Raw genomic sequence first — 14,401 nt, forward strand, 5'->3', positions numbered from 1 at the left:
ACAAAACATGAGTTCTAAAAAGACAAATGGCGACCATTTCAAACCACGTGGGAAATAAAGCTGAAGGTGAGGATGGAGTTTTTAAGCAAACGATTTCTTTAATAAATTAAAATTGTTCTTGTATGACGTCAACAAACGAAATACCAGGGAGAGAGGGCAAAGAATAGCAACCATTGCTGCGTTTCTAAATTCGAGTTTAATGCTGATTTGGAGCATAAAGAAGACAAACAGTACGAGAGGGGATGGCTTGGCAGATTTGTCATTTGTTACTTTCAACCTAAAAGTTGAAAGTTCTTTGACAAAATGTGATGGTTAAAAACCACGTGGTAAATAGGAAAAACAAGAAATGTAGAATTAAATGACGATTTAAAATCAATACTGTCCTTAATAGATCAAACTGACTCTCACATGACACCCACATGGCGCCCAGGTAGTAACATGTAGACTACTTTATAAGGATCCAATTAAACGCTTATAACATTCAAAAGATTTTTCTCCACTTAAATCGAGTTACTGACATATTATAACTGAATGATAGGCGAAAGTTTTCCCAATGTTTCATAGCCATCGAGTCAAAACCAGGGGGTGGGGAGAGTCGACCCTTTTTTGACGGTATAGTAGTGCTGGGAAACGGTGCAAGTCTGTGTCAATCAGGCCGTTGCAAAGACAGACGTCACCCAAAGTTCTTCTCAACAAGATTTTATTATCAATGACTGCATGTGTGTGAAATGCGAAATTCTGTTTTCTGCGCGGTCAAGACCAAAACATGCGAACTAAAACAACCATTCGATAGCTACGTACTGCGCACACTCGGTTGCCCGGCACCGCTATGCAGCACTTTTGAGTCGTGTAACAAATAAAGTTTCTCCGCTCCCCGAAATATACTTACAAGGTGGGATTAGAAATTTATGTTTCTAATAAGACATTTAACTGAAAAACTGGTCAGCAAAATATAAGGCTACACAGTGCATCAGGCGAGGCTGTAATTTCACTTATTTTATTGTTAATTACTACAACCTAGCTGTTTTCTTTAAAGGGAGAGGTACAATAAACGTTCAGGAATGAACAAGTCAGCCAAGCCGACCACGTCGATAGAGCACTCGCCTAACACTTGGAATTTTCCTGCGCCGTTGGCTTGACTTTCCTTTCCGTTTCTTGTGCTTCTTACATGATTTCTGTTTGCTGTCACTCAAACACAACGCGTGATCCATCACGTGGAAAACATACTGCTGTTCAAACACACCATGAAACAAGTAGGCTCCAGGCCCGTCCGCATATACTCCTGAAAAACCAAATTAGTGTAGTGAGTTGAAATGAAGTGAAGTGAAGGGAAATCTTTATTTAAAGAGGTAAAAAACACTTTTAAACTTACGCGTGTGTGGCCCTCAAATATAAAATTACAGTTAAGTCTATGCAAGTCAGTTTAGTTAAGGTCGGCCCACATTGAAAAGAGAAAGAAAAAAAGAAACCTTTAAAAGTCCAAAAAAAATACTAAAAAATAACAAAAATAAAACAGACGAATAACTATTTACCAACATCCTCGGTTCCGTGAGTCTCAGACCTGCGCCGAACTGTGGCCTGTTGACGGTAGTCCTTGTGTGTTGTGTTCACCCCCCTCAGGTCTGGACGAGGCCCTTGTAAGCCTCCTCTACCGTTGGCGTAACCAAGCGAAGTGTATGTCTTGTTATCAGAACCAACTGCTAACTTGCCGCCCACTTCACGCACAATGTCGAATATTGGGTTTCCGCGCTGGGGGTAAGCACCAATGGTAAATACATGGGAGTGGTCAGCGCTTACTGCTATCAGGGTTTCGGCTGCAATAATAAATAAATAAAAGATTAACGTTAGGCATTTTTTGGAAAAATACTCTGCGTCATATTACTCTGTGTAAAAGGACACTAACAAGACAAGCCAGGTTCTTCTAACGATGTTAGGAACGGACCATTATTTTCTTGGAGGGGGGGGGGGGGGATGAAAAATTTTCCTCTGCAAACTTTTTTTTTTTTTAAAGTAAATGGTTTGAACCCAGGAGTATCAGTAGTTCGTATAGTGTGATCGTCCGGGTGAGAGTAGTTCTGAGAAGAACTGTTGTTGGTGACTGATGTTTCGACAACCTGAACGGAAGTCATCTTCAGAGTCAAGTGAAAAGTTGTTGTCAGTCGATGATGTTATAAGTCTGGTCCGTTGAAGCTGATTGGTCAGTTAAGCCGTGATGTTATTGGCTGTAAGACTCGTGTAAAGTTTGTCATCAGTAATTGGTCAGTTTCGATCCGTCTATTGTTAGTCTAATTAAGTCGTTCTGTTCCTACAATATCCGTGTAGCTCACAAACCTATAACAACGTTACGACATTTACTGACCAACGTTAAAGACAGGGACGAACCTAACAACAGACAGGGAGCGATTTATAAGATCAAATGCTCCGACTGCCAGGACTCCTACATCGGAGAGACCGGTAGAAACTTGACCACGAGACTGACTGAATACAAACGAGCGACGAGAAATGGTGATGTCAACAATCACATTTCTGAACACCACCGACTTACTAAACACAAAATCGACTGGGACTCTGCTGAATGCTTAACCTACAGTACTAACTATTTTCAACGACTGACTCTGGAAAGCTGGTACACAAACTTAGAACAGACGCCTATCAACAGATGTCAACAACTACCGGCACCTTACAAACGACTTATTCACGACGTAAACAGAAGCGACAAACGAACCGCCAACAGAACGACTTAATTTGACTAACAATAGACGGAACAGAACGACTTAATTAGACTAACAATAGACGGATCGAAACTGACCAATTACTGATGACAAACTTTACACGAGTCTTACAGCCAATAACATCACGGCTTAACTGACCAATCAGCTTCAACGGACCAGACTTATAACATCATCGACTGACAACAACTTTTCACTTGACTCTGAAGATGACTTCCGCTCAGGTTGTCGAAACGTCAGTCACCAACAACAGTTCTTCTCAGAACTACTCTCACCCGAACGATCACACTATACGAACTTTTTTTTTTTTAGTTTATGCACCTCTGCAAACATTTTTTTCGAAATTCGTACTATTTTTTTGTTATACATATCGTTTTTGCAAACAATTTATTTTGTCTTTCCAGGCCCTGAAAGCATTTTTTTCAATATTTTTCATCCCCGCCCCCTCCAAAAAAATAATGGTCCGTCCCTTATGGAAAGATGTTTAATACGAGTGGGTGAATTTGCAAGCGAGTAGCTATTTATGTCTTATATTTTTACCTTAGTTAGAGGGAAAAAAGAACACAACCGTATCATTCATTGTTTTACTGGCCTAATTTTTTTCTGCATTTGTAAAGTATATGGTGTTTGGATCAAAAGAAAAATCAGTTATTCCCGAAGGTATTTTAACGTCTTCGCGGGGAGGAGATGATTTATAACAAAGGACTAGAAGAAAGGATTAAAAAGTGTCCTTGTACGCTGAAAACACCACGTCAGTGCTAAGTTATCCTGCGTGCAGCCGGCGTATTTTTTATGAGGAAATAAAGACGGCTACACGGCGCAGGCTAGCCAGTACAATAGTTAGTTACCTCGATTTATCATTCGCAATGCCTTAGAGACCGCTTTGTCCAAAGCAAGTGTATCGTGAAGGGCTCTAAACGCCCGGCCTCCGTGGTGTCCGTGATCAATGCGTCCCGCTGCCGAGTGAAATATGGCGTAATCAGTAATCAGAATGAATAATTTGATTTATCACTAGAAGAAATAGAAGGATGAATGAATAAATCTAAGAATGGATGGACGCATGGATGGATTCTACAGTCGGGAGAATGGATGGATGGATGGATGGATGGCTGAATGGCAGTTGGCATGTATAGGCAGAAGATACAACGTGTATCTCTTTACAACATGAAAAGTTGTGATTTTATTTTACCTCGTGCTGTTTATTCTGTAACCACAGTTATTTCCTAGTCGAAATTTAGACTGAGCTATGTGTGTATACCTTCAACTAACAAGAAGTACCCTTTAGGGTTTTTCTGTAGTATTCTGATGGCTTTTTCTGTCATCTCTGCTATTGATGGTTCACCAGCAGGATCTTCAGCTCTGTCCACTTCATACTTCATGTGGGAACGCTCAAAAAGTCCTGTAAACATAATTGGCATATGCAAAGATCATAACAGCAAGTTAATTTTATTTATGCCTTATAAGATATGTAATTTCAAAACGATTTAAGATTTAACCACCAAATTTGTCGAATTTTTCTAAAATGGTGTATGCTATTTTGCATGGTCGTCTTTTGCTGCAAGAAAAGTTAATTAATAATCGTTTTAGGATGTATCCTCAGGATTTCTCATATATTTGGTACCAACTGCTTTGCATTTACTGGAAATATGGATGGTAACAGTAGACTTTGTTGGATCTAAGGCAAGTGAGACCAAGATTCAGAATTTCGTTATGTTATGATTTGAAACTACAATTAAAGCTAGCTCAGGCATTAGAGCCTGAACTAAAATTAGAGCCTGAACTAAAAATAGTTAAATGACAGATAAAAAAAACAACCCAACCAATGAGCAAATCAGCCAACCGATCAACAATCAGACAGACAGACAGACAGACAGACAACTTCATGAACTATCTGAACCAACCAGACAATCATAGAAAATAAAGCTCGGAACAAAAGCAATAATTCCGTTGAAGAATGTTTGAAAATGTCACTTCTGTCAGCCCTAGAACAGTTTTTATCGTAAATAAAGAAGCAGAAAGGCGCTCAGATGCCTAATAAACGTTTGGTATGATACATGAATCACATATGGCCTCTGACTAAACATACATGATTAAATACCACATAATCAGAAAGCATTTGTTCCATAAGCATCTTGACTCCTCGCTAATAGAAACCACTACATACCCATCACGTGGTCAACCCTCCTCGTGTCAATCTGGTCAAACCCAGCTTTGTTCCACACGTACTGTGAGTTCGGATGTTTGTCCACCCACTCTTGGATCAGGTCTCTGCCATCCAACCTCTTTCCCTTTCTATCCGGGTACTCAGGGTCTGCTTGATTTTGACGCATGAACTCTCTACGTCCCCCGCCAAAGATGACTTCTATTCCGTCACCGTACGGGTATTCAACAAGTTGCAAGGCTAAAAATGAACGTTCAAATAAATGTTGGTGCTTGCCGATGCTCTTGCTCTACAATCCAAATTATTCGTAAAATACGTTCCTGGCATTTTTTGTCTATTAGTGCAGGCAATATAAATGAAATGGAATTGTCAGAACAACTAGCTAAGTCTATTTAATGCAATGGTGTTACTAGATGTGCCATGTAGGTCTAAATGTTCCTAAGATCTAGCTAGCTTAGTATTCTCATCATCTTCCACCAATTTCAACTACGACCAGGCCAAACTCAAAAACGGTGAGACTTCCATGCCTCGCAAAATAATATATCTATTCACGTATCATTCTGGCATAGAACTTCAGATAAAACGGTTGCAGACATTTGGCCGCTTAGTATTAAAAAAAAAACTTATAAAATACTTGTAAGCTGAATGATCTGGTTTTCGGTTCGATGAAAATAAACTTGGCAGATGCAATGTTAACTCCTAGGTGTCCATGTCATTTATGAAATCGTGATAATAAGTATAATAAAAATTACAAATGTGGAACCAAGAAAATTACCAATATCTTTGCACGCAGACGCATCATCCAGTGCCTCATCCAGCTTGTCGTCATCGCTTTCCCAACCGCGATCCGCAGAATACGCGTACGCGCTTGCGGGAGTTGCGTGCGTCACACGAGTAGTGGTCACGATCCCTGTTGACATCCCAGCCATCTCCGCCAGCGAAAGAATAGAGATTGCTCTACGATTTGCACTCGCAGTGGAACAGTAGCCTCGTTTAACCCTTTCGTCCATTCCGAGAACACCTGACGGAATCAACATGACTAGTCAATACATTTTTTAAGAGAGTAGGTGGACGGGATAAAGATGGAAATAATTCTGCAACCCGCCGCTCTTCTCTTGCTTGGTTTTAGTTTTTTCTGAATTTGGTTTTTGGGCATGAGAATTGAAGAGGTTCTATGGTTTTTCAGCACGAGAAAGATTTAAAAGATCTATAATTTTCTCTCCCATTTGATGTGTAACTTGCAACTTAGTGAAAGCTTTTATCGACGTTTTAAATTGTTTTTCTTTTCATTGTCTGAATCATTTTGCGTTGTTCAGGTTATGTCAGTAAACAAAAGAAAGCTTTTACTGATAAATGAGAGGACCTGCACGGTCGTCTGTCCATCTACTCGTCTGTTCGTCTAAATGTCTATTCCACAGTCCGTCAGCCCGTCTCACAGTCCGTCTTTTCTTCGTCCTGCCTGATGATCACTCTATCCTATATAAGCATTCCTCTTCGGTAGTGCTCATTTCTTACTCAAGAGAGAAACTACATGTCTCTACACGTTTAATTTCCCGCCCAGACCGAATTTAAAACAGTTTGAGAGTAGTTTGAAAGGGCTCGGTTAGACTGTTATCACCAATCGATTTTGAGGCAAGATAGCTAAGTAGCATTTTTAATTCAACACCTACCATCATTAGTCTTAATTCCATTCAGAAACGCCGTCGCCGAAGCGGCCGAATCTGCACCTTGCTGATCAACACAATACGTTTTCGCCTGGCCCGACCAAGGAAACTCCTCCCAGCTTAAAACATTCTCCTCGCCTGATCCGCCTTTTATCTGTCCATCCAGGATGCGAGCAGCAGTGACAGTAGTGATACCCATTCCATCACCCACGAAGATAATGGCGCTTTTTGCAGTTTTCTTGTTCGGTCTCACTCTAAGGTTGTCTCGAATTAGCTTGACACCATCCTTGTACCACTGATTGTTGTCTTGATTGTTCAGAATGGTCCCACTGACAGCTGATGATGGGTGAAGAAAATTTAACAGTTACTTTTTTTGATTTAACCCTCCGACGTACAAGGGGGGAGGGGGTGGATGTCACGCCCCCAATAACGTTTTTTTCAAAATCTAAAAAAAAGGATCTACTCTAAAACGCTAAAACTTTCGGTAGCTGCTCATCCATTCCTTGCGGAAATTTTGATATGTCAACCAAGTGTCCATGGTAACTTCATAACTACAGGAAAGTCTTGCCAAAAATCGTCGTTTTTAACATTTTTCTCTATTTTTCCATTTTTTTTTTAACAGAATGGCACAATTTGTTTATTTTAACATTCTATAAGCACTCTGGCTTGATTTTGCATCAATTTTCGTTATTTTGTGACTTTCTAAGAAAATGTTGAAATTCAAGATGGCGGATCCAAGATGGTGGCTCTAATGACGTCACGTGACGTAATATGAGGTCACAGCCAATTACAATTATGTCGTCTTGTAGATTTAGCTACGGACTTTCTTCTTAGCGCAAAATAATTTCGCTGTGCCTTAATAGAACGAAAACTCCGGGGAGGGGTAACATCCCCCCCCCCCCTTGTACGATGGTGGGGGTATGAATTTGCTTGTACGTCCAAGGGTTAATTTTCAGAGTTAAGAGTATGTTTTTAGTTTTTGAATAATTTAAACATCCTTAGTGATTGATTCGGATCAATTTAAGCATGTGACCACAAAGACAAGTCATTTTGTGTTAAGAAGGTCACAAAAGAAAGATTTTAGGTTTTTGTTTTAAAAGTACTTAAACGAAATATATATAATAACTAGTTTAATAATGTCATGTCCTAATTATGCCGGACATTTTTTTCGGTCCTCTGGGAGGCCGGCGGGCAGGGCACGCAAAAAAGTTTAGTCCGTTCAGTCTATTGTTGATGAGAAAGATTAGCTAAAACGGGCAATAAGAAATTTCACAGCTGTTGCAAAATTACAATTTTGAGCAAATACTCTTTTTTTCACGGTGTATAAATTCGTCGACCACATAAATGACAACATTGACAATCATCCTAAGAGCCAGTCATTATAAGAATTAATAAGAACTTTTAAACAATACATAATTTCTTTCTTTTAATGCGCAAATGGACCTCAAAGTTCCTGACAAGAAGTAACACTCAAAGTATATTAGTTGTGCTATAGTCACCACATTTTAACTATTGGCAATATCTTTGTAGTGCGCTTGGAACTTTGTACAAAAAGCTATATCAGTAAGATATTTATAGCATAAATATCAATTTGATGAACGATCAAAAACACAAAGTGTTCCAAAGGAAGTGCCAAAGGTTTTCTTCCGTTTCTTTCTTGTAAAATGTGCGCTATCCCGAAGAATTAAAAAAAAACATTCTTTTTTTATTTTTGTTTCACAAGTTTGATCCCCGTTGATCCCAAAACATTTAAGCCAAACCACATGGGGCGGTATGCGTAGAATTTTATTGATGTTATAGCTTGCAATTTCAAGCCCTCCAGTGGTAAAAATACAACTAGCGACGCATACGTAAGTGCTATTAAGTACTTCCGATTATAAGGATTTTCTAGTAATTTTGTTAATAATAAACATTTGATTGACGCTTGAAGTTTCGGTACATTTTTACCGACGATTCGGCAATACTGCCTTCATCAGGGTAAGCAAAAAACATTTGATTACTTTATTGAATTTTAAAGAATGGTCTATCCATGAGATCTAAACTTTTTAAAAGCAGGTTCCAAAATATGTACAAAATGATTTGAAACCTGCTTTTTGTTTGTATTTACTTAGTGTAAAGGAGAAATATGTTAGGAACGCGGGCTTTTATTGTGCGGTAACATCTCCCGACTTATCGATTCCTATATTTTGTCTTACGTACACTTCCTTTATGATAATACAATTTTGCACCAATCAATTAATTGATAAAATTTTAAGGTAAACTATCGTGCGATAGCGTGTCAGTAAATCAAATTTCTGTCACCAAGCAAAGCAAAAATGGCATCGAGGAAAGATAACTACTGAAAAAAAATGAATGAAAATATTTTTTCTGTTGTCACCTTCTTGCTACGACGCAATTAGCAGAAAAGACAAGTTATTGTACAGAGTCATGCTCAGTCAAGCAAAACCTAGTACCTACATGTAGATGTATTGAATTAAAGTGCATCGCATTGTGACAAAAGGGTAACAATATAATATTTTTAATTTGAGCCTCTTTTTATTATCATTAAGGAAATGCGTAGGATCTAATCACACTTCACCCAGAATTAAATATCGTTTTAAAATTTTAAAAGACTGAAATCTCACAGTTACAGTAGTGCTATTCGCAGATTGATATCAATCGTTTTTCTCCATTTGATCAATATGACATCGTACGTATGTTTGCTGCCATCAAAAACTATATTTATATATCCTTGCAGATTGTTAGGTAGGAAGAGAAACATCTTACAAGCATATTTTTTAATAACAACGTTATTTGGAAAAATAGTAGTGGCAGGTATTTTAATTTACCTCAGCCATGTGGGTTGAAGGTAATCTCGTACCCAGATCTTCTCAACCCTCGGAGAGAACATCTGGTAAAGTCGGATTTTGCTCGCGTCAAATGTGTCAGAAATCTGACACACGACGCGACTACGCATGCTCGGCTATTTAGTGGATGAAAAGCTCACTTGGCCGCTGTAAATAGCGCATGAACTTCTTTCCTATACAAGGAAAGACAAGTAAAAAAATCTTGAGATAAAGTTGGGGAAGAAAAAAAGCCGAGACTCTGATTCTTTGCTGATAAATTAAAACACTCAACCCAGCCTTCAACGATGGGGAAAAGCGCGCGCTGTGTTTGACGCGTACAAGCTAGCTGTATGCGTCAAGTACGCGTCAGATTTGCAAAGTTTTTCACCCATCTTTTTACCCACGAATATCGTCATTTTAAAACATTTTGTACTAACAAGCTTTAACTTCAAACTGTATCTGTAGCTTATTCGCATTAGCAACGTTCAAAACACGAACGCGTTTTTAGAAAAGCCTTTGAATCCAAATATTTTCTTACTAGCTAACGTACGGTACGCGCGTGCGAAACAGAGTTTACATCATCCGCGCGCAAATGCTGAAGCTTTTCATCAACCAATCAGAGTGGTGAACTGAGCGCACTTGACCAGATGTGTACTACCGTGGTAAGTAGACATCTGGGTACGAGATTAGGTTGAAGGACATGGATAGAGGTACAAATTAGATCAGTATATGTCAGAGGTTAACACAAAATGTAAAAGATTCGAGTTTAAGACTAAAAAAACATTACATTATTTAAAGATACATGGATATCAAAAACATTACTCGATTACTCTTTGCTTTTTTCCGGTGATGACATGAACTACTGCTGAACTGAATATGAATGGTGTCGTCTATGAACAAGTCACCAAGTGGCATTTAAACGTTCTTGAGGTCATCTGAATTTCGTTTCTACCTTATCCCTTTGTTAATATATCACTTTCTCGACATAAATTTTCAAAAGATTGGACATGTCAACAAAAAAAAATGCAAAGTCTCAACGAAGTTGTCTGCCTTTTGCGTAAAAATGTTTACCGTATAGTTTTTTCTCTGTCAATGAAGATCGGACGAAAAGAGTGAGCTTCCCGAACGCATGTTCATACATAACCCTTTTATGACAGAGCAGAATAACAGCATCAAAAGGTTACAACTGATACCAGACGACGGTAAACACATTATTTGCAATGGCTTACCTTGTACGACAAAAATTGCCAGAATTAAGTACAACATCGTGTCAAGGCAGATGCAGAAGTACTTCACTACAGTTCAAAAGCCCGGGGTGTAACAGCAGTGATTACGGCTACACTAGAGCTTCTCATCTACACATTCATTATATATAGTCTACACGAGGTCGTATTTATGTAATTTATTATCGATATTTGTCCGTATTTTAAGCACAATACACCAGTATCAAGAGAGGTAAAAATATAATATAATTAAACGAAATAAACGAAGACTTTTTGACCCCGACGTTTTATGTTAACGAAAAATTATTTTGAAGCTCGCGCTAGGAGAATCAATTACAGAAATGTATTTTTTTATACGAGGAAAGACGAAAGAGGAAACCCTCTCATAAAATGTTTATCTTTTGTTAGAATTATATTGTTAAGAAAGTTCAAGTAGGTGTTGGTGATTCGTCATAACTTACATAATATTTGGCGTGCTTTAAATTTTTTTGAAGTGATGTGTCTGTTTAATATCAAAACAAGTCGGGATGTTCGTGAAGAACAAATCGATCACAGTTCTACGACTAGAAACTTAGAGTTGCAGCAACTCATAGTACATGTAAAGCAGGCGTAAGACATATTTTTCCAAAAGAAATGTTGCTGATAAATTCCTCAGTAAATATGCACAGGAATGTGGTTTACAAGTAAGAAATTAAGGACGTCAAGTGGTCCTTGGAACTTCTTGTTAAATATTGCACTTTGTAAAATTCAATTGTGTTGATATTGGGCAAATGTGTATATAAATAAAAATGAAAAGATGCAAATAATCCAAAGACAAAATGATTATACAAAGATAATTTCTCATTATAATAAAAGTCACGATTTATTATTTGCAAAACCATCTTGCTTTCTGTTTTTATTAACAGCTCCTTTTATATATTTTATTTCAAAGTACGGAAAACCACTACTAAGGAGTGTTGAGAGGCGGCTGTATTCCTAGGCTTGAAAGTAGTGAGTTTAGATTTTTGTCGCAGAGATAAGATAAATCTCAGACTCTGAGGAAAAAAGTTTTCACGCCACAGTTTTCGTAAACGCACTCGGGGACATAAAAAAGTGATAAGTCGATTAAATATTAGTTAAGCGGTAAATTTTAATGAACCAAGTCGAGAAACACCTCCGGACAACAAGTAAAAAAACGTCAAACACACTTAGCTTTTGTGGTGATTTATTACCTGCTGCAATATGACAGGGATATCATTTTGCTAAAGGAAAATGTAAAGAATAGGGAATCGGGATACTTTATTAGTCGAAGGTCGGTTGTGGTAGCAAAGGTAGTACTACTGATTGTTTTTCTGATCTGTACTTGTAGCTTATAGCCTTTATATTAACCAAATGTACTATACAAAATCGTTTCTATGACGTAGTTTTTTTTTTTCAGATAAATATTTCGTAACAGTATCAAAATAAACGTCGAACTGATCAGTACACACGGTCATTGCTGGAAAGCCTTGCATGGCCATCTTTCACCGCAAGTAAGCTGTCATGAAAACAAAAGTTAATTCTTGATTACTTTCATATTTAGTTATCATAATTAAGCAAAACTCCAGTCTCTCTCCAAATTGGCTTTTTTCGATGGAAACTCCTGGGCGCTTGAGCGCGCCGGGAACGAAGCTAAGCTTCTCAAACTCCTTAATAGTGCATCAAGTTAAAACAAAGAAAAACAAAACCGTGGAGGAGGTTTGGATACCCAGTCTTAATTAGCATAGATTTTTCCGTTTACTCCGTAGTTTTTGTTTCGATTGAGAAGATATATCAAACACTCGAAACATTGTTTCATCGGCTATCCAAACACCTCTAATTTCTTCAAAAATACTCCGCTGCACGTCGTATTTTCAACTCCCTTCTCGGTGTTTGGATATCCCGATGAAACACTGTCGCTCGTGTTTGATATATTACTTGGTAGTTTATCTTTAATATGATGAACGTCTGGCTTTGCAACTTTTAAATCATCAAAATGATCAAAATAATATTCACTCAAAATATCGCGCTTTTCACCATTTAAGAAACACCGGTAACCCTATGTCGAGCACAACGACAACAAAGACAATATTGTCAGGGCTTTATATTTAGAATTTTGCTTACGTCAGATGTAAATCCATCATGCCAACATGTATTAGGGATGTGACTAATATAATAATGATAATATAATAATGACGATCAAACGCTTTGCTTCACTGAACAAGCTTTATATCATCCTTAGCTTTCTGTCTTGCAAACTCAAGATATATTTACGAACAAGTCACAACATTATTTGCGTAGGGTCTATTAAAGATCGACTATTTTACTTTATTTTATTTTTTCAATGGAGCTACAGTGTTTACACACATGCGGTACAACGGCAAGTTCCAAGAAATTTACATAAACCTTATTTACCTTGGGTGAAAACCAACTAAAATGCAAGGCTGGCAGTAGGGCAATGGACACTTTTTAATTGGCCAATATTTCAACTGGTATTATAAGTCTTCTTCGATCGGAGCCGGTCATGGGGGGACACAAGCATCATCTTACTTAATCAAGATTCACGCAATAGTGGCAAAACTTTGTCACTTTTGCAAAAAATTATCGGTGAAGGTGAGTCAATAGCTAATTAACGTGACTGGATGGGTTTTTTTTATGACAACCATGCCTTCAGAGGGCGTTTTACCAAAATTTGTTAATTTGAAGCTAATTTGTTTTTCTTTCGAACCATTTTGATTCTGTTTACCTTTTTGTTGGGAACCTTTTAGGTTTTGTATCGTTATATTTTTCTTGTTTGGAGATTTGGAGGCGTACTTTTGATGACGTCATTTTGCGCGATATGACGTCATAATTGCCAAGTGACGGCCGCTAAACAAACATTTTTAAATGCTCACACACCTTATAACTTTGATTACTATAAGGTGTGAATACTTTTGGAGATGCATAGGAGGGGGAGGGGAAAGGGGTTAACAAACGGGAACAACCTTTTTGTAAATTAAAAAAACATGGCTAGACAGCACGGTCGGTCCTTCAATTTTTATTGCTTTTTTCTCTAAAAAGAGAAGTGCAAATCAAAACAAATTTTAATAGTCGCCAAGTCTCCGACCGAACCAAACACGTCGAAAGCGCGTCCGCCTTGCAGGTGGAATTCTATGCCAGCGCCACGGGCGGTGAACTCTGTTCCTTGGCTTTCGTCTCCGTTTGATGTGCTTCCTACATGTTTTCTGCTTGCTTCCACTCAAACACAACGCGTGATCCATCACGTGGAAAACATACTGCTGTTCAAACACGCCATGAAACAAGTAGGCTCCAGGCCCGTCCGCGTACACTCCTGAAAAGGAAATACGTGCAGTTTAGCTGAGGCAGAAACACAAGGGGGGAGGGGTACTCTGCGGGACTCCGCGGCGAGAACCCGTCTTCAAGAACTGGCACCGAGACAAAGTACTATTGCTAAAAAATCTCGGCTAGACATCTGGAAAGAAACGAACCAAGGCCCATTTCAACAAAAAAGAGTTGGAGGCGCGGTGGCCTAATGGTTAGCGCGCTGAACTCTGGATCGAGCGGTGCGGGTTCGAACACTGGCCGGGGTCACTGCGTTGTGTTCTTGGGCAAGACACTTTACTCTCACAGTGCCTCTCTTCACACAGGTGTATAAATGGGTACGAGCGAATTTAATGCTGGGGGTAACCCTGCGATGGAACTAGCATCCCATCCAGGGGGGAGTAGAAATACTCTTCGTCCCGTCGTGCTTCAGAAACCGGGATTAGCTCCGGCCTGATGGGCCACTAGGCTCGACGCAGAC

General features: G+C 38.7%; 1 protein-coding gene across 2 annotated transcripts in view; it reads right to left on the minus strand.

Annotated features, from left to right (window-relative positions):
* Positions 1 to 981: 981 nt before the first annotated feature.
* Positions 982 to 14,401, minus strand: part of LOC144659008 (alkaline phosphatase-like) — a 21,544-nt gene continuing 8,124 nt past the window's right edge. The window contains exons 1-8 of one of the 2 annotated variants that reach the window (XM_078519539.1): positions 10,609 to 10,747; positions 6,561 to 6,890; positions 5,666 to 5,911; positions 4,894 to 5,130; positions 3,988 to 4,128; positions 3,578 to 3,685; positions 1,533 to 1,814; positions 982 to 1,282 (exon numbers count right to left, since the gene is read on the minus strand). In XM_078519539.1, coding sequence (XP_078375665.1) covers positions 1,071 to 1,282; positions 1,533 to 1,814; positions 3,578 to 3,685; positions 3,988 to 4,128; positions 4,894 to 5,130; positions 5,666 to 5,911; positions 6,561 to 6,890; positions 10,609 to 10,645 — 1,593 coding nt within the window. In that variant the 5' untranslated portion in view covers positions 10,646 to 10,747 and the 3' untranslated portion in view covers positions 982 to 1,070. Of the gene's footprint in view, positions 1,283 to 1,532; positions 1,815 to 3,577; positions 3,686 to 3,987; positions 4,129 to 4,893; positions 5,131 to 5,665; positions 5,912 to 6,560; positions 6,891 to 10,608; positions 10,748 to 14,401 lie in introns of those variants that run through there. The other variant, XM_078519540.1, reaches the window with a different exon arrangement.

The sequence above is a fragment of the Oculina patagonica genome, chromosome 6, assembly GCF_052425735.1.
Source record: "Oculina patagonica isolate OP01 chromosome 6, crgOcupat, whole genome shotgun sequence".
In the NCBI taxonomy this organism is placed as follows: Eukaryota; Metazoa; Cnidaria; class Anthozoa; order Scleractinia; family Oculinidae; genus Oculina; species Oculina patagonica.